The sequence below is a fragment of the Diuraphis noxia genome, unplaced genomic scaffold, assembly GCF_037042655.1.
Source record: "Diuraphis noxia isolate RWA-SAM2 unplaced genomic scaffold, SU_Dnox_SAM2 contig0004, whole genome shotgun sequence".
NCBI lineage: Eukaryota > Metazoa > Arthropoda > Insecta > Hemiptera > Aphididae > Diuraphis > Diuraphis noxia.
In genome coordinates this window covers 70,685,016-70,709,274 of record NW_028301714.1, presented here as the reverse complement: position 1 = coordinate 70,709,274, position 24,259 = coordinate 70,685,016, and the positions used below count along the sequence as shown (strand labels likewise).

Below are 24,259 nucleotides of genomic sequence, written 5' to 3'. Positions count from 1 at the left end.
CTTCATTATTTCTCCCCCACTTAATCACAAATCCGTACCGGGGGTCTACTGCTACATGTCTGGTTGCTAGTCGACGCAAGTTCAGTGCTAACGCGTGTGCTTACGGGTGTTAAGTTAATATCGTTTTTGTGTAATTATTATTAAATTTTGTGACTAGGTAAGAACTTTTTTTATTATATTTATATTTTAGAGTTTTTCATCAACTTTAAAAAATGACTTAGTTTTTTCTGTATACTTAAATTGAAAACTATTGTTGATAATAACTTAATAACTTGTATCAATATAATTAAAACAATTTATAGGGTTGAAATTGTTTAAGTATTTAACGTAAAATGCACATAAGAAAATTTTAAAATATAATCCAGTATTTAATTAAATATTTGAAATTTCAGTCGCTCAAAAAAAACCATCAAAAATGGACGCAATCAAGAAGAAGATGCAGGCGATGAAGCTGGAGAAGGACAATGCCATGGACAGGGCCTTATTATGCGAACAACAAGCTCGTGATGCCAATTTAAGAGCCGAAAAGGCTGAAGAAGAGGCAAGAGCCTTGCAAAAAAAGATTCAAACAATTGAAAATGAGCTCGATCAAACTCAAGAACAGCTCATGTCAGTTAGTGCCAAACTTGAAGAGAAGGACAAGGCTTTGCAAAATGTGAGTAACTATATTTTAATTATTATTGTACCACTTGCCATACATCACTATAAGTTGATTTAACTTTTAATTTACTTCTATACATACAATTTACTATTTAGGATTATATTTAAATGCTAAGAATCCTTATCTTTTATCTTTAATTTAAATATTGACTATATGAAGGAATATAGGTATCTACTATCTAGGCCATACTATCCAAATAAGACACTTATTTCACAGTACAAAATATCGAATAATTATTATAAGAAATTATAATTTACATAGCATGTTAATTTTTATACTATGCCAAATAACTTGATGATTTTTCTATACTTTGTGATTATACCTAATATAATTTGAAAAATAGTTTCCATAAGTTATTATATTACAAAATTAACCTATTTGATAACATATAGCTATATTATTTCGAATAAAATTCCAGTTTCTTCTACACTGTTTGCAAAAATTGTTCAAAATATGCTGACCTTAACACAAAAACATAGATTTGTCTATTCAATAATAATAACAATATTATGACTTAAAGACGTGTGAGTTGATTATGAAATGATAATCATTGTGGTATAATGTTTTTCAATGAATGATCATTATTTATTATTTATTAATATTAATTAAGTGGATGGTAGTGTATCAAGTTAATAAAATGTTACATACTATAGGATTTTATAAAAATATTCTGTATAGTAAAAATAAGAAAAATGTTATGTTACCTACGTAAAACACATTTTATCCTCGATGTACAAAATATATACAATGACTAAGAAGCAACTAAACCACATTCTGGTTCTGGGTTCTATTGTCACATACCGACGAAATTTGTAAATCGTTTGTAGGTATGCGTTTTATCGAATACGTCATCTATAGTGCAGACAACCATTAAAATATTTTTTCCAGTTCCATTAGACATACAAAAAAAACAACACTCAAAATTAAATATGAATATCATAATATCCTATAAATAGTTTATCTTTTATGAACACATAATATTTGTAAATATCCAACATTTTAATAAATAAATAAATTAGATTTATGTTTTAAAATTGAAATTCAAAAATTGTTTATTATATCATTCAAATGTAACCACGTAGAACGTAGAATGGTATTTTACTATCTTAAGAGTTGAATATTAACATTGATAGTTCGTTATTAAATATACTTAAATTTCAGAGTTTTGTCACGTTTTTCGTCAGGTTCTATGTAACTCTCTTATAATTTGCACTACCTTTCTTTTTATTATTAATTTGATTTTAGTTTGCAGAAATATTACGCAATATTTCGTTGGTATAAATAAACATATCAAATAGTCACGTTCATTGTACAATATGCGTCATACATATTTCCAGTCAGATAAATACTTATTAGCTGTATAGCCATACATTTGGGAATACAATTTTATAGCAACCAAAAAATTCCTATTTTGTGCCTGCGCCTGGCTGTAATTTATATTCTCTCTTCAGGGATTATTATAATAATACATTTGGATATCTGCCAAAGTATATTATTTTAAATATTTATCCTGCAACTGGACGAAATATATAATATTTAGTGGTAATTGATAATATTATACAACTAACGAGTTAGTAGTAATAATAGATTTTTAATCCGAATGTTATTGATTATTCTGAAAATTAGCTTTATAAAAAATATTATAAAAAGAAGGTTTATTCGTCTTAAAAACTGTTAGCGCAGTGTGCAAAGACCAGTGTTAGTCTAGGCTATTCTAAAATTAGAGGCCCTCCGCGTGGTTCAAGAATAGAATTGGTATTTATGTTACACTGTGCCAAATACGGGCCGATGCTCGATTTGCATATATAACAGATGTCTCCGGGTTCGTAATATGTAACCTAATACTCTGTAAAGAGACGATATTATTGTTGATATTAAAATGAGCTATAGCTTATAAAATTACAAATGTAAAAACTGTATTTATAGTTCATTGATACGAAAATATATTTTTAAAATTAAAAATGTATTGCTAATTTATTTTTAATATAATTAAAAAAATATTAATATATAAATAAACATTAAGAGGACATGATACCCGCATGTGTTGTCTCGGCTTACAAGTGCATAACACACAAATTTTACGCTCAAAAGATCACGTTTAACTCCGTTAGTTGAAAATTTAGAGTGAATTGATCTGTTATAAAATTTAAGATAAGATTCTAAATTAGCCAATCTCGTAGGTTTTTTTTTTATATTTTAATTTCAACTCGAGTTATGAGTATTTTAAAGCCGTGTACACACTTGTAACATTTTCTGTTACGCTGTAACACCGTAACACCGTTCCACCAGTTGTCGGTAAATTGAGTCGCATCAAAGGATGTTACGCGCTAATGTTACAAGTGTGTACGCGGCTTAAGACGTACCAACAAACAAATTACAATTTTAAAATATTCATAACTAGTATTTAAATCAAAATATGATAAAAAACCTATGAGATTGACTAGAAAATAATCTTATCTTTATATTTTATAAGATATCAATTCACTTTAAATTTTAAACTAACAGAACTAAACGTGATTTATTGTATGAACATATATTATACAATATTTATTACTATGTTACGTACTTGTAAGATGGAGACAAGTAACGAATGCGGGTATCACGTCTTTTAAGTTAATAATTTTCATAACATTAAAAAAAATTACGAAACCTTTCATTTATCATACGTTTTTTAGTTAATTCAGTTCAAAAAACAAGTTAATTAATTCTTAATTTTTGAATTAAAACTGGTAAAAAATGATAAAATTTTCTATGAAAAAATTGCTTAAACAAAAAAAATTGTTATTATTCATTTTCGAACAATAATAAGAATACAGATTTTAAAAAATTTCAATTGAATTTTTAATACTTGTTAGTCAGAAAGTGTTTTAAAATAAACTTTTTGTAATCCTCTTTATTTTAATGAAAACTATCTTGATAAGATGGCACGATGGTATAAAAATGATGAAAAAACGTAATACAATATCGTCAATATCACTATAAAAGTGTGAACAGTAAATCGGATATTAAATTGGTCGTTTTTCATAAAATCTTGAACATAATATATTTTTGTCAACTGAGCTCAACACAAAATTATCATTTAAATAATTATCTTATTTACATTTTGAAAATAATGTACCGCATTCTGCACTTTTATAGAGGAGAGCAAAGTGTAACGACTAATGATTAATGAAAGTTTTATTTAGAAGTTGATTACACTTTTTAACATTTACTATCAAAGCACTTATAAATACTAATAGGTTATATACTATTCAATATTGAATACCAACTTATCAATCATATTGTTTTAGAAAGCATTTTCACATTTTCTATATAAATTTATAATTTAATGATAATAATTTAATTTTTATTTATTCTTTATTGTTAACTACCCTTTTGTTTCTCTATTTTATGCGTAGCACCTAAAACAAAATAAAATTTTAGGGGTTCACATAAACTATGTGATAAATATAAAAGTGTCCCTATGTTGTATGTTCATTAATTAAATACTACGTCTTTACCTGAAGATGTGAATAATTTCTACTCTAACTTCATAGAATCGCCAATGTATATCGCTCATGTATTTGGTATATACCTATATTATTAGTGTGTGGTATCTATTAGTAAATTCGTGTAGCAGTGTAGCTAATACTCGGCCATAACATATAATTGGCGAAATAACTTAATAAAATAGTCTGGTATTTTCTATAGTTGTGAACTTTTATGTAATTATATTATATAATATTAAATATTAAGTTGTATAATATAAATTATAATATAGCATAAATTATACAAGTAATAAAAACTCTATAGGTATATTATTATTTATTAAATACATGATATATTTTGTACAATAAATATTGCATATTAAATATTAAACTTCTATATAGGAACATGATTTTTTTTTTAAAGTAGAAAATTCATTTTACTGCAATTAATAGTTAACACAATATGTAGGTATTATGTAAAACTATGAATATATTAGAGAGCATATATTTTTATTTTATTTTAAAACCATTAGTATACAACTGTGATAAATTGAGAACTTAACAGCATATTATGTTTCCAAATATTGAAATATGTATATGTATTAGTATAACAAGTTGTTTTATTTTAAAAATAATCTATAAATTACTGTATTTGTAACATGAAATTTGTCTTGTTTTATGATACCACAATATATAATAATACTAAAATAGTATAATCCTATAAAATATAAATAGTAAAATAATTATAAACCACCATAGTCAAAAATATAATTAATTCATCTATTAGGGTTAGGAAAAAAGACTAAAACTATTTAGTCGGGTATTTACTTGAATATGTAAATTTACATTAAACTAATTTTATAAAAAGTGTTTAGGTTAATTTAAAAACCTTAAATGAAAAAAACAAGCTACAATACAAGGGAATTTAGATGTTTATCTTTTTTCATAAGTTGCATACGTCACGAAATTTTAATACCTATTTTACTCTATATTTCAGTATCACCAAATAAGGATCAATTCTCATATTATATTTGTAAAATGACTTAAAGTACATATATCACATTACAGCTTAATTATAATTTACATTATACCTTGAATCAGGAGCGTAATTAAGGGTTGATGAGGGGATAGATCCCCCCCACAAAACTTTTATTTTACTGTTAAAATTTTATGTTTGGTGGGGTAGGTTACTAGATGAAGCTTACAGATTCTGCTAAAACATATAATCTCCCCCTCCCAACCAAATACCTAATTACACCACTGCCTTACATGATATTGAAATTTAATTTCATATAATTCTTTCTTGATTGGTGTCAGTACATACAATTTTATATTATATTTCAATGTAATTATTGCATATCCTACAAAAATATGTTTATAAAAAAAATATTTCTGTACATTCTGTCAACGGGGGAAAAAAACATCCAGAAATATAGGTATAAAAACTAATGTACATTTTGATTAGTAAGCGCCTGAATTATCACAAAAACGCAATACATAATACTAACTTGTCCGATAAGTTGTGTCTTAATATTTAAAACCAGTATATATTGTTTTTAGTTTTTGATCATGATTAATGATTATTCATAAATCGTAATAATAAAATATAACAATTTATAAAATGGTCATACAGCTATTAAACATAAAATGAATATTGAATACAGATGATAGACATCACTGAAGTACAATGAAAGTAATTTTATTGTTTACATAATATTATATAACCAATAAACGTGAATATTATAGCTAATATATAAAATTCGTTCACCGTTCTGTAGTACAAACATAATTAATTCTAAAAGGTTTTATTGGTTTGGTTTGTTATCATACTTAGTTATTACGTTTAAAATATAAATTAAAAATTATATTTTCAATTCTGTAAGATTAAATATTTTGTCAAAACGGTAATAACAATTATTCATGTTTTTTTCTTAGTAAGGACAGCTGAATCATGACTTTTACAATTCTATATTTTAACAATTATTTTCATACTACGAGTATATATTAGTATAATATTATTTATAGCAAACAATTTAAAAATACATTTTTAAAATATCAAAACAAAAAAGAATTAAACAAATAATTCAATAAATTTATATTTGGAGACCGCTATAACTAGACCTAGCTAATGCATTATTTATGCAATTCCATAAAATTACTTTGATCCTGCAAAATATTGAACATATTTGCTACTATCGATATTCGATAGGAAATAATGTTTGCCACTTTTAATTTTAATATAATAAAATAATAAAATATGTTACATTTTTTTCTCCTAATTATGGTGTTTCCAATAATAGCACATACATATATAATTTAAGTATTAGCGATATGTAAGTATTTAAAGTTAGGTGGTGTGGGGCCTTGGGGGGCTGAACTTATAGTTGTGAAACTTCTAAAGTTATTATTAAAAATCAAAAAATATATATTTAAATTAATTTTCAATATAATATTGTTAAAATTGACTACATTTGTAAACATTTTTAATAAATTCAAACAATAATATATGAAACATAAATTATAATATATATACATCTATAATCGATAACACTTGAGTACTTCACTTTTAATTATTTTACTATGCGTAAAGAGTATAGATAACTATTATTTTCGTTTGTCATATTGCAGAATTTTGGTTATTATATAACTAGGAAACCGATTTACTATATCCTATTTTGCTTATATCATTATTTTTTGTCACTTAACGTCTATTATACATAAATAAGTTTAATATAATAAAATATCACAAGGATATTAGACATATCTTTAGTTAGTTATATTAGGTATCTACTTAAAATTGTAATCAGATGTAATACCTATAATGTATTGTTGAGGATAATGGACATTCAGGTTTCAGAGTTCGCTCAACTTAGATGATAGGTACTCGGAACTCGTTTTGTTGTGCATATTTTATAACTATTAGTGAATATTTATACGATAAAAACTAAAAAAATGCTAAAATCGTACCGCTATAGATTATAGTTGTCAGTTATAAATTATTGGCAATAACTGCCCAAAGAGTCATAATTTTAATATCAAATTGTTATTTACTTTTATTAATACCATTATAATTTTTTGTAAATTTAAAAATAAATAATAAATACATTTTTTTATTATATTTTTGAGATAAAGTGTACAATATTTAAGATATTAAACTATGATGCACAGTGGCGTACGCATAAGGGGTTTGATGTTAAATCCCCTCACTTGATATTGCTTTACTATATACGAATATAAATTAATACCTAAAATTCAAAAATCATTTCGATGTATATAAGTGTATCACCGCTCCGAATAAAAAAAAAGCGATTGATGATACATATTTTAAATTTTAGTGAACAGTGAGCTATAAAACAGTTTATTCAAGTATAAAATAAGGATAAAATCTATACGCTTGTATATTATTATTGTATACATACGGATGTACCATGTAATGTGTCAAAGTATAATTAATACGTATGAACTATATGCAACTGCACTAGGACATACTATTTTAATATTTTAGTCGCCCCATAACCATATTATGACGTAATTACACAGTTCTTGATACGTCATACTTTTTATACTACTCACACATTCACACGTGTATAAAAAGTATGACGAAAATACGGAATATACGATGACTGTTGTTAGATAGGACATAGGTACTCGTCTCGCTTATTCATTAAACACCTAAGCTATCATGATAAAATAATATCCAATTATTTTAGTATTTTATTTTTTAGTATGCATAATTAACGTGTGTAATGCGTATAAATGATAAATATATTGTTATTTAGTACAAGTGTACGGCAACACGACTGCATAATGAGTGTTCACTGATCAGGGGCAAGGAGAAAACTCCCATTATAACTTTTAAATAGTTACTTAATAAATTAAAATCATTATTATGAGCAAATAATAATTTTACAATAATACGTCATTATGATAATGAGTTATGATCGAGTATTTAAGTTTCAGTTTTTCGTAGATCTTATAGAAATTTTTTCTATTTTTGTACTTAAATCTAAATACATTGTCATCATACACAGATCATCTGATGCGTAAATTAAAAGCATGAAGAGTAAATCGATATCTCGGGGTATTATCAATTATTTTTTCGTTAGTTGTTAATATTGTAATTAATTACCATTAAACATAATATAACTAACTATAAATAGGTAACTAAATTTGACAAACACAAACTCGTTAATGTTATAATTTCATATTCTATATGAGATTATAAACTTGTATTAAACAAGAAGGCATTTTGTAAAAAAATTTAAAATTAAAAAATTTTAAGTAGTCTTATGGACATAAGATCGAAAAACTTGATAAGTACTATTTATAGTACCTATCACCTATATATTATACGGTCTGTATAAAAAATGTAAAATTTATTATATTCGGTTGAAATATTAAGACGTTGTGCGTTTGACCTTCAAATAATTACACGATTTCAGTGCACACCATTATTTAATTTAATCAAAATTAAAAAATTAAAACAACAAAACAGTTTATGAAAGTAACATGATCCAATGCAATAACAATTTATGACCGTTTTCTACTTCGAAGTCGAAATTCCAACCGAACGGTGTTTACTGTCAAGACCGTTCGATGATTACAATATAATTATATATTTTATATTTTTATTTATATACCTAAATTCATAAAGATATTATTAGTATTTGATTAATATCAATACGGCAGTATAATATTATTATCGCAACTATACCAAAAGTCTGTCGTCGAAGCCTGCCAACAATAAAAATTATAATTAAACGCTCGCCGAAATCTATCGTTTGCCAGTAATACGCACGTGACGTTATCGGGTTACGTTGTTTTGTTCTCTCTATCTCTCTCTAATTGATCATGACACGGTTTCGTGTACCTACCTACATCAACATCAGTAACCCAAGTAAATGGACCTGTCTATTAAAAAACACATCATTATGATTTATGGACATAAAGTTATTTCTGCGAATCCAATCTGGCAATATTATACAATTTTAATGTCGCACACTTATATAATAAATATTACTCCGTAATTTTATTGTATAGAGCAATAGTACTCAAGATATGACAATAATATTATTAATTCATAATTGCGACCAGTACAACGGTGGTCGATCAATCGTGACGACGTTTTTTTAATTCATTTTATTAACTCGCGAGTCGCGACTAGAGCAAGTCAACACGGTCGCGTTACACACCGATCGCAGCGGCGCCGTTCGGGAGAGAGGGAAAAGACGACGAGATCAACACGGACGGCGGTACCGCCCGCCCGTCGTCTTGTGCGTCGTTTTTCGTTTCTGAACACCAGCCAACAAAACGACACGGAACCGTAGCGGCGTCGTGCGCGTGCATTTCCTGCGCGTTCACTGCTGCCGTTCGCTGTACACGACGCTCCGTCGCCGTGTGAGAGCGCTGCTGCTGCCACAGCCGTTCACGTTGACGACGACGACGCCGCCACCGCCACGTTGTGGACGAAGGACGGCCACACGGATGGACATCCGCGGTGGACGCGATAGACGGCCGGGCGACAGGCGTCCGCACAGAGGCCCTCGGGCCCCTAGGCGGCCGCAGTGGTCGCCCGATCAACAGCAACGTGTAGTGGTCGGCGCTGAAACAGTGGCCGACTCGACGGCCACGGCCTCGACCGCGGGCCCTTACAAACCGCTGCTACCGTCACCACCCAGACTGCTACCGTCACCCCGACTGCCACTATCACAGTCCTCGCCGCCCCGGTTGCTACAACCACAGACTCCACCGACGCCGAAATCGCCATTGGAGGAACAGCCGCAGCCGCAGCCGCAGCCTAGGTTACCGCCGGCGATTGGAATACAGCCGCAACAGGAATGCCGGATACGAGAATCTGGTGACGGCGTTGAAGACTGCGGAGCGGCCACCGGAGGAAGCGGCGTGGTCGACGACACCGAACTGCTGGCCAAACTCCGATGTCCCAGCGAGAGCGCCGAGGTGGTCGCCGAACGGGAGAAGCGACGACAGCGACGACGGTGCCCCGATTATCCCGGACTGGCGCTTTCCAGTTCCGTGTTCAGCACGGAAACGGGCATGAAGTTTAGCATCATCAGGAACGAGCTGCACAACGTGCTCAAACCGCAACTGCGACGGGTAAGTCGGTGGCGGTGTGACCGCGGTGGCGGCGGCGGCGGCCGACTCTATTTGTAGCAGCTGACTAGTGACTGTCCGTCGACCGTCGACTGCCGCCGCCGCGACCGTCGACGGACCATCTCCCCGCATAGTCGACGTGGAACCACCGCGGGTTCTCAACGTTTCACCGCTGCGCCTGTCATTCTGTCCTTCCGATTCCTGTTATCCGACCGTCCTCGCCGACAGCCTCCCACTCACGGACGCTGTACTCGTGACGTGGACTGCGGCTGAGGATTCGCCTTCCGCGGTTCGATTTTCGATTCCGTTTTTCCGCGCTGCACGGCATTAGGTATAGTTTTCGACCTTTAACGACCACTGGTTCGGCCGACAATTATTATTTAAACGTATAATTAAAACGTAGGCGCGGTGCCAACTATCCCCAACTGCTGTTGCTGCGGCGGCGGCGACGACGGAGCAGATCCCACACCGCATTCCGGGGGACTGACTGTTCGTTCGGCTACCGCCAGCTGGTGCCGTCGCGCCGTCAACCTTCGCGTTCTTTTCGATGATATTGTTATTACACCCAGAGTGCCTATGACGCCGATGCTATTATATTATAGTTATGGCCGTCGCAGTCCCATACTCAAATTGTTATTATTATTGTGATCCAAATAGCGCGTCTTCGTCGTTTTTGTTGTTGGCACACCATACAATATAGGCACTGCACAATAATATCATAACAATTCCCAAAGCGCCATGCCATTTACTCGACGCATTCAACAAGTCTGCGGCGGCGTATTTGCAGGCCGATGGTCTGTGTGCTGGTGGCGGCAGTAGCGTATCTAAGAATTTTTCACGGGGGTGGACACATATAATGATTTTTTAATAATTAACGGCAACTTTATTCAGTATACAAATTTATTCGTGTTGTTAATAAACATTACGTGCTGTGTACAAAATTTGGTCTTCAGGATAAGCATTGATTCTTGCCCCCCTCCCCACCGATATATCAATGATCAGACTTTAAATACATTGTTACGTATACGTATTGAAAATCTTGTACGTATGATCAATAATTTCACTTGTCATCTTGAGCACACCGCAATGAGTGTAATGAACTAATGAATAATGATAGTGTTTTTAGTGCGTTTTTACACTCCTCGTACCGCCTAATCTCTGAAAGTCTGAACGTCACAAATACGCTACTGATATGCCAATCGGCAGATACGCCAAAATATGCTACGTCGTACTTAACATTCCGCGATATTGATAACAGCGGGCCGTACGACAAAATCAAATCATAACCTAGGTGTATTATTGTCAGTGGGTGGCCATTATGTTGCAGATAGTAGTAAAGAAAAGTAACAAAGAGTTTCGTTATACATTTTTAATATTTTATTATTTTGTTATTGACATTACATAATTAAGAGAGTATTTTGAATAGACGTCTATAATAATCGTTTGACATTTATCTTCATTATTCATTTCTTAAATGATAATTTCTGTGTATATTATTATTAAAGACAAATAGAAAACAATCTAAACATCATTACAGTATTCATTAAATTAGACAATAAGTGCATAAATACTGTATTGATTTACAATTTGATAATTTTATTACGTAGGTACGTTGAATTTTTATAAAAATACTCAAAAAGTATTAGAAAAGTTAAATTATTTGAATAAATATGAATAATTAACAATTGAAATATGTTATAGGTATTAAACATTTTTTAAATTTCAATTTATACTTGCAAGTAAAAAATGTATTACTTAGCGACAATTCCGAAAAATTGCGAATGCAGCGACATACGTATCTAATACAATTATTATTATTTGTATATTAAATTATATTTGTAAGGACTCGACAAAATCTGGAGGCTGGCCGCCCATAATGCATTTTACTGTGCAATACACTAAACACGGTGTAGTTAGTTTGTCACACGTTTGGTATTACAGTGTTTTACTACTCATCGGTTACACGTGTATTGATTTATGTGGTTTTTTGTTTCGTGTTTTATGGTTCTCTTTTTCTGTTAATTTAAAACCGTTTCAAGGGGTTACGGCATTGCCTCCTAGTACCTAATTCAGTAGTAGGTGTGGCCAATCGAAAACAAAACCGCGTGACCGGTCAAATATAGGCGTATAGATATAACTTGAAAATGCGTGTAGTTTTGTAAAAAATAACTTTTTGTTTAACTTATGTGTTTATATATTATGAATCGTAAAAAACATCGTATCATCAATGGTACCTAACTATTGTGAAGTACTGAATTATACACCTAAAATAAGTAGCAATTTATTCATTAACTCATTTTTTTTTTCTTATATCGGGTGAGTACAAAACCGAGTCCAATAAGTTATTATGCAAAATACTTTTAATGTAGGTCGTTGAAAATTGACAGTTGTATAAAAAACACTGTATACTTTGCTAAAAAAATATAGACCATTGTAATAATTTTTAATACGTAGTATATAATATTCATTATATTATATATGTATTTATTATTCATAGAACGAAACAATCTTTATGTTTATAAATCAATAATTAATGTTGTAAGAAATCGTACTTTGGAATTTGCACATGTCCGTGTTTGTTTTTACGAATTAAAAATAGAGAAAAAGATAAATAATGTTCGTATGTATTGTTGAATGAGTTATAACGAATAAAATTACGAAAGACATGCCTAATGAACAATAATGATGTCATATTATAAATTTGATTGAGTAGTTATTGTAGATTGTAGAATTATATTTAAGAATTTGATTTGATTGATGAGTGGCAAAGGAACCGTAAAGCTGTTGAATTTTGTTTTCGCATACATTCCAACTTTTAATAAATAACCAAGAAAAATAGCCGCAAACTGCTTACCGTTAGAACAAAAAACAGTGAATTCTTTTCAAGTCCCTTGATTAAAATCATCTGTGTTCATAAAATACATGGAAATGATTAATGAATATAAATCGTTTCGTTTTATTCACTCACGACTCGCGCTATTCGCGCGTATAAATTGTATTCATAGATAATAACAATAAAGTGATGGTTTGCATTTCGTATGAACTGTAACAGTAAAATATGCTCTGGATGAAGACGTGTCCATATTATAACATCATGTGCACAGGCGCACAGCGATTTTGTCTCGTTGTCCCATGACGTAACTAAACGCATTTTTTTAATAGGTCATTGCATATTTTCATTTTCGAATAATCGAGCCTCAATGTTCCATATCTCCTCATCCATCACCACCATAACTCGTTTGTCGTCGGTATATAGAAGAGGTTTAGAAACGTACGTAATAACACCGTTGTACGTAAAAGGCGAAACATCGTCGGGAACACATGGGACGTCATGACACTGCGGTTACGTGTTGCGAAAGGAAGAGAACGTAATATTATATTGCGATGATTACGAGCGAAAAGTCTACGTCGCCGCCCCATATTTGGCGAAACACTTGTCGTGCGTGTCAGTGGCACACGACCCTTGCGCGCGTAACGAGGTAACCGAAACCAACTGCAAAGCATTACCATTATTATGGTACGGCCGGTCGCTATGAGGCCAGTCCGGAGTTCGTCACAACAGACGGCGGCGGCGAATGGCGACCCAACCCAACCACGAGTCCACGACTGTGGTGTCGCCGTCCCGCCGACACGGTCCGCACGGCTTTTGTGCCGGCGTCAATGGGCCTATTGGTTGGTGAGGGGAAGCGCGGTGCGGCCGCGCGTTTGAGGAAATGCCGCGCGGGACGAGATTTCTGCGGACGCGCGAGACCGTCCGCGGAACCAGTTTGAGATATTTTTGCGCCAGCCGGCCGGCCGGTCTCGGTCGACGCCAAATACGAACGAAATTACCGCCGCCCCGACCCGACGACGCGTCGTCGAAAACCGGCAACGTTGCCCGCAAGGCCACCGCCCCGACGAAACGTCGCCGGCTCGACACAGCGTCGCGCGGGGCGGGGCGGGGCGCGCGCATGACCCGCGTACGTGTGCGTGAGTGTGTATGTATGTGTGTGTGTGAGCACTGTGCGCGAGTATTGTATTCGTCCGACGAACCGTCGTCGTAGGTATTATTATTATCGTAAATACAATAATATTATAATGTTATATATATTATAATATTATCGTACACAGTTTGGTTGGTTACTGGTTAGCCGTTAGCAAGCTGCAGCGAACGAGTGTGCGTGTGTGTGGCTTCTGCAGTGCGTCCCCGTAACCGAACATTGCACGTAACCAACGTAAAAATATTAGCGGTCGTCGTCACCACTCACCAGTCACCGTCAGTCAGTGGTTGTGTTGTTCCCGGCCCCAGTGTCAGTGACTCAGTGTGCGTTTGCTTGTGTGTACGTGAATCGTGCGTGTCGTCCGTCCGTCCGTTACCTAAACGCGTGCCGGCTCACCGCTGCCCCGTTGTCCGTCCGATTTCCGCGGACAACGAAAGAATACGCCCACGTCGTACCGCGACCCGAAAGCGTAGTTTACGTGACCGGCGACGTCGTTTTCATCTTCCCTCCCCGTTTAGGCGCACGAGGGCGGCGGCGTAAGTGCGCGGTTTTCCGGTCGTCTTGTTCGTTTGCCGTGTTGTGTCCTCCCCTCGCCGCGAAGTCAACATGACCACCATACAGCAGGGTTCGCTGTTGGACGTGCTGAAGAAAAAGATGCGACAGACCAAAGAGGAGATGGAGAGGTATAAGGAGGAGTGCGAGGATTTCCACAAGAAACTCCAGATGGAGGTCATGAGACGTGAGGAAGTACGTTGAGTTTTTCCGACATAATAATGATACGGCTACTTAAGTATTATCGTGATGGCGCGTTGTTTTGAAAAAAAAAAAACAATCCCCATTCCGTCTTGTCTGGTCGTTGGGCATCGTGGTCCAAAGTTTTTCGTGCATGGTTTTATAGTTTTATACTATCTAGAAAAATAGATATAGCATCTAGAATCGTAATAATTATAATGTCAACGATGCTCGATCGTACCGTCTTATCTCTTTGCGATTCATATTTTGAGTCCTATGTCGTTTTTCTGTTTGGTAAGTGCTCATGGTACTGGGCAGTATATAAGATCTTATTTTTCCCACTGATTCAATAGCAATCATCTGTTCGAAGGATATTCTACTTGACTCCACTGCCATTCATACCTTTTTTGTGCAATATTTTCTAATAGTTACGCTTTGGTAGATATTTCGGTTAAAAAAAAAATAATTGTAATTGCATAGGTAGGATTTGTCTGTTTGTACATATTTAAAATGGATTTCGATTTTGAATTAATTTTAATTCTTACTTATGTGTTTACTATTAATGAAACAAATATTACTAACTTTGTTCTACAAAAAAGTTATCAGCTTAAATATCTAAAAGTCTTTATTCATTAGGTGGTTGTTAATATTTCTTGGTGACTTAGTATAAGCATAAAGGTTAATATAAAATTGGACTTATCTTATACAGGTAGTTGCATAATTTTATTGATTATTTGGTAATTGGCTCCATGTTAAATTCAGTAAGTTATCCTATTAACTTGCACATCTATTGTAGATCAAAACAACATGATTTTTAGGAACAAAATTTAACTGAACACATTTGATTTATAATCATAGTGTGTGTTAGGTATGTTTTAATTTTAGTTAGAGTTGTTGAATATTTTTACTTAACGCTAAGAACATTTTCATAATATAGGTGTCATTTATGAAAATTAAGATTTGTTCATGACATTTAATCAGCCATTAGTCTTCATACATTTATACTAATTAGTCTCGTCATTAGTCAACTATTGAAACTAAGATTAAAAATATAGAAACAATAATCAAATGTATTGTTAGAAATTCATTATCTGGAATTTATTTATTCATAACTAGTTAAGAAAAAAATTTTAATTACCTAATTGCTAAAAAAATAAGTGTTATCTGAATATTTAATCGATTGTTGCAGTTATTATTTAGATTAAAAAATTGGAGTTATTATTATAAATATTATACCGTGTAACTAATGGTCCACATATTTTGAAATTTATCATAATTGATCTAATATAATATAATATAAATAACTAATTGGTATCTATTGTTGGGTAATATAAATTAAAATAAGTTATATCACAAGTTATACTTAATTTATTCAATGTTTATTTATGTGATATGACATCTTAAACAAACCTTAAATATCCATAATACTGATATGGTATAGGAAATTTAAACACGTGTATTATCACATACTAACTTTGAGTTTAATAATTGTATAGTTTTATAGTATGTAAAATTAAGCTGATCATTCAAGGTTATATATGGAACGATGAGGCGTGATGAAATAATTTATCTCCTAACAATGGGGTTTATGTATATTTAATATACTAACAGTTTTGTCTGCTGTGAATTCAGGAAGTTACGGCCTAGGTTGGGTTTCCTGTTAATTTGGTATTTTACACCTGAATATGTATAAAATAGGATATTTATATTTGTATTTATATCTATAAAATGTTAACATTTTTGTGAAACAATCCTGTATAAACACAGCAATATTTAGGTCCAATAAAGATCTACAAATTATTTCTCCCCCACTTAAACAGTATTATGCTAGATATTTATTATTCATTTCTTTTTACAGGCTGAAAGTGAAGTTGCTGCACTTAACAGGCGTATCCAATTGCTGGAAGAGGACCTTGAAAGGTCTGAAGAGCGCTTGGCCACGGCCACTGCTAAGTTGGCCGAGGCATCTCAAGCTGCTGATGAGTCTGAACGGTAAGTTTGTGTTAAATGTTTGTCAAAGCCTCAAAGGTATTAGTATTTCAGGATTTTAGCACTCAAATAGATTTCATCTTAGGTTATATTTTGATCTCAAATAAATATTTATAGGTACCAGTCTATATTTCATTTTAATAATGTCAAGTAGGTTTCTAACATTTAGAATCAATTACTACAATTATTCAACATGAATAAATACTACTTAGTACTTACCTTAATATTATATTTTATATCTCAGCAGATAATATATATATATATATATATATATATATATATATATATATATTTATATTTAATTTATATATATATATATAAAAGTAAAATTATTTATTTCATGTTAGATATGTTAAGTTAAATGTATTTTAATAGGCTCATTAAATATAGTATCAATTTTAAAGTCTTAAAAACCATTATATTTACATTGTCTTGTAAATGCTGTCACGTCGTATTTATGTAGGTAAGTTTAGGTTACCAATATACATCCATTGCCATTTTTTTGTTTGATTTAATTTGCAAGATGTAGTATTAACTAACGTTAATGTACCTACTTAATTACTAATGATACTATGATAATTAACATCAGTTCCTAGAAATGTTATTAAAACCTTCCTTAAGTGAATGTTGTGTGTTGTAAATCAAATGTAAAAATCCTAAATTATATTTGATGTGAATAAATATAATATATAATAATATTTTTATCATAAACACTGGAAGACTATTGAACTTATCAAAATTATAAAAACTTAATTATTGATAGTCTTAATTTATAATAAAAATGTGATTGATGTATAAAAAATTATTATTAATAACTATTTTTTGAATGGCATTGGTAGGTACAAAACCATTTATAACCCGATTTATAATTTTGTAACTTAACAACAACCGATAATCCTAATAAATTATAATGTGAAATAATTTTTAATTTTCTTTGTAAATGTAGGTTACTAAAATATGTATCTATTTAAATATTGTTAAAATTATCATTTTTCTGAAACTTTCTTTAGTACTGCCTATTCAAATCCTTTAAAAAGTGAATATAAGATGTATTTTTCTGACTCAACTTATATAAATACAATTTCAAAATAGTCATATTTCTCTTGGTACTTTGAAAATTTTCATCTTTCATTTAAATATTTATTTGTGTTGGATATTTAAAATTTTAAATGTTATACATAGAATTGATAAAGACTTAAAAACATTTGGGTATAGATTTGACTAAATTAATAGGCATGTTAGCTTAAGTTTCGGTTTAAGATTAATTTCCTAACCATATTAAATTAATAACATTATTGTACTCAATATTTGAGCGCATATTCAAAGTCTGTGGAATATCTTATGAGCATTGTTATTTAGTTAACATGCCTGTTTATTTAGTAATGGGTACCTATTGATAATAAATTTAAAATAAATAAATAATTTAATTGTTTAACGACATAAATTAAAAGGAATAATATATAGATTAAATAAAAAATAAATAAATATCTAGTCCCACCTATTACTGAAATGTTAAAAAACATTGCAATTTTTAAAACTTTAATTACTTTTATCTCTTAAGGTTAGTTCAGCATGATTTTTACACATACATTATGGTTTGAGCTTGCTAAATATTTCAAAATGTTGAAAACATTTGTTTTTATAAATCTTGCATTCTTAGAAATTTGATTAAATTTTACATTTCATTTTATATTCTGTATTCAAATTTGTCAAAGGTGATTTATATAAACTTATACAATCCAAATAATTCTTTGAGATTATTATCAAAAATAATTATTTTCTTTATTCACTTGATTTCTTCAAAATCATATACATTTTGTGATTTATTTTATAGTTTATACTACTTATATACATCAAATGAGTTGATAATTTTACTATAGACAACAGTTTATAAATCAACATTTCATAATAGTATCTTGATTGATTACTTGATTGGAAATAGGTAAATCAAAAACAATAATGCATTACACAGTCCACTACTTACTAACTTGCTTCTATGTAGAAAATACTAGTTTAAATTAAACTTATTTATGTGCTACTTACCCGCTAAAACAATAACACTGTGTGTGCATCTATTTGATGTGTTGTTGTTTGTAAATTAAAAGGATCCGAAAAGCATTGGAGAACCGAACAAATATGGAGGATGACCGAGTAGCCATTCTCGAAGCTCAATTGGCACAAGCCAAACTTATTGCCGAAGAGGCTGACAAAAAATATGAGGAGGTAAAATAACAGCATCTGAGTATTTTTTATTGTGTTTTTATTTCTCATTAATTTACAACCTTTTCCTTGTATTCCTGATAAGCACAAAAACACGACGTGGCTATATGGAAACTGTAGGTATTGTTCATTTGACTGATTTAATTAGGATTAAAATAAGTAGATTCTTATTAGGAATTATAAACCCCTTGAGTAGACATACTGGTAGATACAATTTAAATACTAGATTTGTAGGGAGTAACTCATTGGTTGGGATTTATATAGTGCACGTAAGGTGTTGGAAAACCGCAGTTTGGCCGATGAAGAACGTATGGATGCCTTGGAAAATCAACTAAAAGAAGCCCGCTTCTTGGCTGAAGAAGCTGATAAGAAATATGATGAGGTGAACGATAGTGTGTTACTAACACTATTAAATCGTTATCTCACTTGAATTTTACTAATCAATAATTTTAAAATGTCAGTTATATGCAACTTGAATATGGCATACATAATGTGACTCTTACATAATTTGTGTGACAACAAATGAGTCCATAAAATGGAATTTCATTACTAATGGCTTAAAGATAATAAAAAACCATCAGTAATAATACTGGCATTTTCGCTTTTGGTATATTTTTATGAGTTTTGGCAAATTGTGCAAGCAATCATTTTTATTTTTGTTGTTTTGTGAATTTAAATTTTACCATTATTAAATTGTTTACATTACTTAATTATTATTTTGTATTGAATCCAAGGAATATTGACATTTAAGATGATAAAATATTTCCTATTTCATAATTATATACCATTGATTGGCATAAGCTGTTAATGTTTTAAGAACTATTGTCAAGTTTTTTTTTTTTTTGTTATGTTTTTGTTTTTAAAAATATTGTAAGAAAAATGATTACATATTTTTTTAGTGTCTTGAATTTTATTTTTGTGTTAAATAATGAGAAATAAAATAAGATCTACTATGTATTTATAGTTGTTATTATAAAAACTAAAATTTATATCAAATTTATTTATTTAAAAGTCTATATCAAAAATAAGCTGTTCAGATATAATATTATTGTATGAAATTGTACTAAATTCATAATCTTGAGAAATTAATGTTACGCGTGTAATTTATATACATGTATACATTTTTATTTATTACAAACTTAATATTTAATATTTGATTCATGTTTTGGCTACTAATTTAAGTTTGATAAAAACTAATGAAAGTTTTAATAACTTATCTAATATTTGATTTGTTGATATATTATTTTTCTTGTGTAACTGAATAAATCAGTATTTCTGTTTTAATCTATTTTTGTATTATTTAATTATTATACATATTATGGTTCTGAAAATATGAAAAATCATATTAGAATTGAGAAAAATGATCATTGACTCTTTAATTACTAAAATATTAATTCAGTCAGTGTCTACGAAGTATACATAATATTAATATTGGAAGAGAAGTTCTCAAAGAGTTGTCGGCGTATAAAATAAATTACGAAAACGACTGATTGACTACGTCAATGAAAAACAAATTAATGAGCGCCCAAGCCGTCACAGTATGAACAATATTATATCATAGTATATAAAATTAAAAACCAAAGCTTCTAGACAATTATTCGATAGGATAGTGTTCAATAAAATAATAATATAATTGCAAGTGATCTATTATGAAATCTCAATAGGAGATTGTATAAACACTAAAAACGCCATAATATTGACAAAAAATGCTATAAATGTGCTATACTATTAACATTCTTTAGATTGTTTTTCATTAAAAAACAGAAGATAGGATTTTCACTTAAAAAAGTATGGTATGACAGATTTACAGGCGTTACATACTTTTTGTATGTGTAATAATAATAATATATTCAAAGCGACGGGAACCGGGGAAAAGGGTGTTTTCTGTCTGTAAAAGAGAGAACTGGTTTGTTGTCTGAGGAGTGAATTTCATCTATTATAACGATTCTTCTTCGATAATACTCACATTCTGTTATTATTACTTGTATTGAAAAATACATGTAACGACTACGCACACTGCGCTCGTTTAAATAAACGTTGAATGAAAAACTTGTAAATTGTATAATAATATTTTTAAAAATATTTAAAATAAAACCAAATCCGACGTTGTTCCTAGCAAATTCGTATTGGGTTAGGCATTTCGGTTGGGCGGACTACAGATTTTTTTTATCTATACAATCGCGTCTAAACTTGAATACTTCAACAGCATTACCTAACGTCACAATATTATCGCACTCAGTCCTGCAAAATAATTGTTAGCCTATAGTATTACATATAGTAGTATCAGTTTTCGGATAAAACAATATGGTTAGGCTCCCAGTAGGTGTATATCGAATATTGATGGCGTGCGTGTCGTATGGAAAATTAAATTAATAGATCGATTGTTATATATATTTATAATAATACATTAAAGTCTATGCCCTATAAGTGTTAGACGATCGACGGCTATCAGTCTTATTCAGTTATAAACATTGGCGCAAATAGGTAGGGGTTTGGGGGGACTATGTCCCCCCATATTTTTTCCAAGTCCCCCAGTTCAAAAGTCTTTAATTAGTGTTGAGAATATATAATTTTTGGAAAATATTATAGGAGGGGCTTTAGTCCTCCCAAAATAATTTGTCTATTTGCGCCTATGGTTATAAATATAATCGTTCGGATGGATTATTCATCGTTTTCTAGTAAATGATATTGTAACAACAATTTTTTATTGGAGTAAGGTCCTATCATTTTGTTTTGACAAAATATAACTACATAGTCGTGGGGAGGGATTAACAATTTCATATTATATTATTTTTTTTCCCTTCCCGTTTGTATCAACAACAAATTCAGTTTCTTTTCATGGTTGCGAATCAGCATTTTCATTACTTCGTATCTACATTCTATAGTCCCACACATATAGGTAATAATATTATAATATATAAAAATGTGAAAAAAAATTATCATTTTCTCACGACCCATGCATTCTACGTGTTTAAATTTTACACAAGCGACGAAATTATAATTCCAAGGTCTTGACGTTTTTATGTACGCTTATCATATTCGTAATAATAATATGTTGTTGGGGTCCTATATCTATAGATATGTACCTAGATCTGTAAAATTAAAATATTAAATAATTTACCAGAAATAATTTTAAAACGCTCATACGCACACGCGCCTGATGTGAATCGTCCTAAAAAACACGTCTGATTAGTCATTGTTTTCGAAAATCCAGTTGAAATAATTACTCAATAATTGCTCTTCCATATAATGTGTTCGGAGAACAACAAATCCACTTCAAATACCATCGTAAATCATACTATTTTACATATACTTGCCTATCTCGTACGTACAACGTATCACTGATGTGTGTTACTTTTAACTTCAATCACAAACTAAATAAAAAATATTGTGTTATATATTTTCATTCTTTAAGGATAATCAATAATCGCGCCGTTTGAAAAAATCGATTTGCCCGTTAATGGGGTTTTTCTGTACGATTACCAAGGTATCTAAAAATGTAATACCTATAATATGTCTAGTTTAATAATAGGACGTGGACGTGATATAGGTAGACCATTCGGATATTTCAAACATTAACGTCGTATGTGATGCTCGTTCTCTGTGTATAGTATTATAAAAAGGAGAAAACAGAATATGTTTAATGCGTAGGTAATTATGATAATAAATCATTATTGTTTCGTCGAGATTCCTGACGTCGCGCGTCGCGGCAGTCCCCGTTTTTGTCAATTTGGTCGTTGTAATATATTATTATACAGAGCGATTCTGTCAGCACCGAACACGCTCGTCGTCTCTCAGTCTCCTTTTTAAATATTGATTTACTTTTTAAAGTACACTGCTATAGTGTCGTAAACATTTTTTTTTTTAATATTCAAAGAAAAAAGTCTACTTTTTTAATATTGTTTATCTTTCGGGGAGTTCCAACACTCGCATTTCTTTTTCTCTGTCTGACTCAGCCAACAAATATTCCATGCATCCAATACAATTACAAATAGTACTATGGTACGATTTATTACATGAAATTATTTTAGTGTAGATAAGAATAATAATCTCCGGTGTTTTGGTCTCATAATTTTTTCATTTTTTAGAAGTTGATTGAAAACAAGTTAAACACGTTTATATTTATAAAAAATGAAATTATTTTTAAAAAAAAACCAAAGCACAGGAAATAATTTTTTCTACAAAACTTACAATAGATCTCTTTGCCTTAAACTGAACTAGAGATGTATTCGTGAAAGTATGATATACCTCTGTTCTTAGTGAAAACAAATGTTATTTAATATTTTTATTAAATGTCCATAAAATTAACGAGTATTGAAATATATTAGCTTTCTATTTAAATCTTTTGAGGTTTTAACAATTTTATAAGCGGATTGTTTTTGAACAATTACCCTGAGTATCATATATCACTATTATTTTTTTTTTATTTTCTTATTAAAAATATTCGTTTAAATGATAAATTGTGTGAGAAAAAAAAATGGTTAAATTCAATATTTTTACGCCAAATATTCATAATTAATATCGAAAAAATGTTTCCTCTTTGGAACACAAAATCAATTAATTAAAAATTCACAGTTTTGACAATCGTTTAAAAAATGGCCACTAAAAAAATAACTAAAAAAATTGGCATACATATTCATTAAACGGCGAATGACTGCAGACGATAACATATTATGCGTGTTACGTTTTAAACAATCACTATGTATATAAAATATAAAAATTTAATAGTATATAGTCAATATAATATTAGTAAACATTTTGGAGTTCGAAGATGTTCCCTCGCACACAAAATTAGCGTATTTTTGAGAAAGTATCGTGAACGAATTTTTCTGAGTTTTATTTATGTGTAATCATTCGAATTTTAGTTTGGACGATTGAAGAATCTCATTTAATTATTAGTTTATTGTGAAATATTATTGTAACGCTCGAGTCTTTTCAAAGTTTTAAACCTTGTCTAATAAGCGGACAAGGTTTGAATTTGAAATCGTCGTCAAAGCTTATGTTGTTGGTATATTGGTGTGTCATTGGTTGTAAACTTGTTCAGCTGAGACACAATTTTTTTCTCATTAAATAATATAGCTATTGCGCTTTTATAATGG

At 30.9% G+C, this 24,259-nt stretch overlaps 1 protein-coding gene across 20 annotated transcripts in view; it reads left to right on the top strand.

Annotated features, from left to right (window-relative positions):
- Tm1 (tropomyosin 1) overlaps positions 1 to 24,259 on the top strand; it is a 41,750-nt gene continuing 17,491 nt past the window's right edge. For 2 of the 20 annotated variants that reach the window (XR_016191371.1, XM_015517760.2), the window contains exons 1-4: positions 2 to 157; positions 393 to 655; positions 16,810 to 16,943; positions 19,425 to 19,542. Coding sequence is in view for 15 of the 20 variants with exons in the window: in XM_015517760.2 (XP_015373246.1) it covers positions 416 to 655; positions 16,810 to 16,943; positions 19,425 to 19,542 (492 nt within the window). In the remaining 5 variants the exon portion in view is untranslated. Of the gene's footprint in view, positions 158 to 392; positions 656 to 9,432; positions 10,243 to 14,287; positions 14,967 to 16,809; positions 16,944 to 19,045; positions 19,164 to 19,424; positions 19,543 to 24,259 lie in introns of those variants that run through there. The other 18 variants (XR_016191369.1, XM_089225516.1, XR_016191372.1 and 15 more) reach the window with 17 other exon arrangements.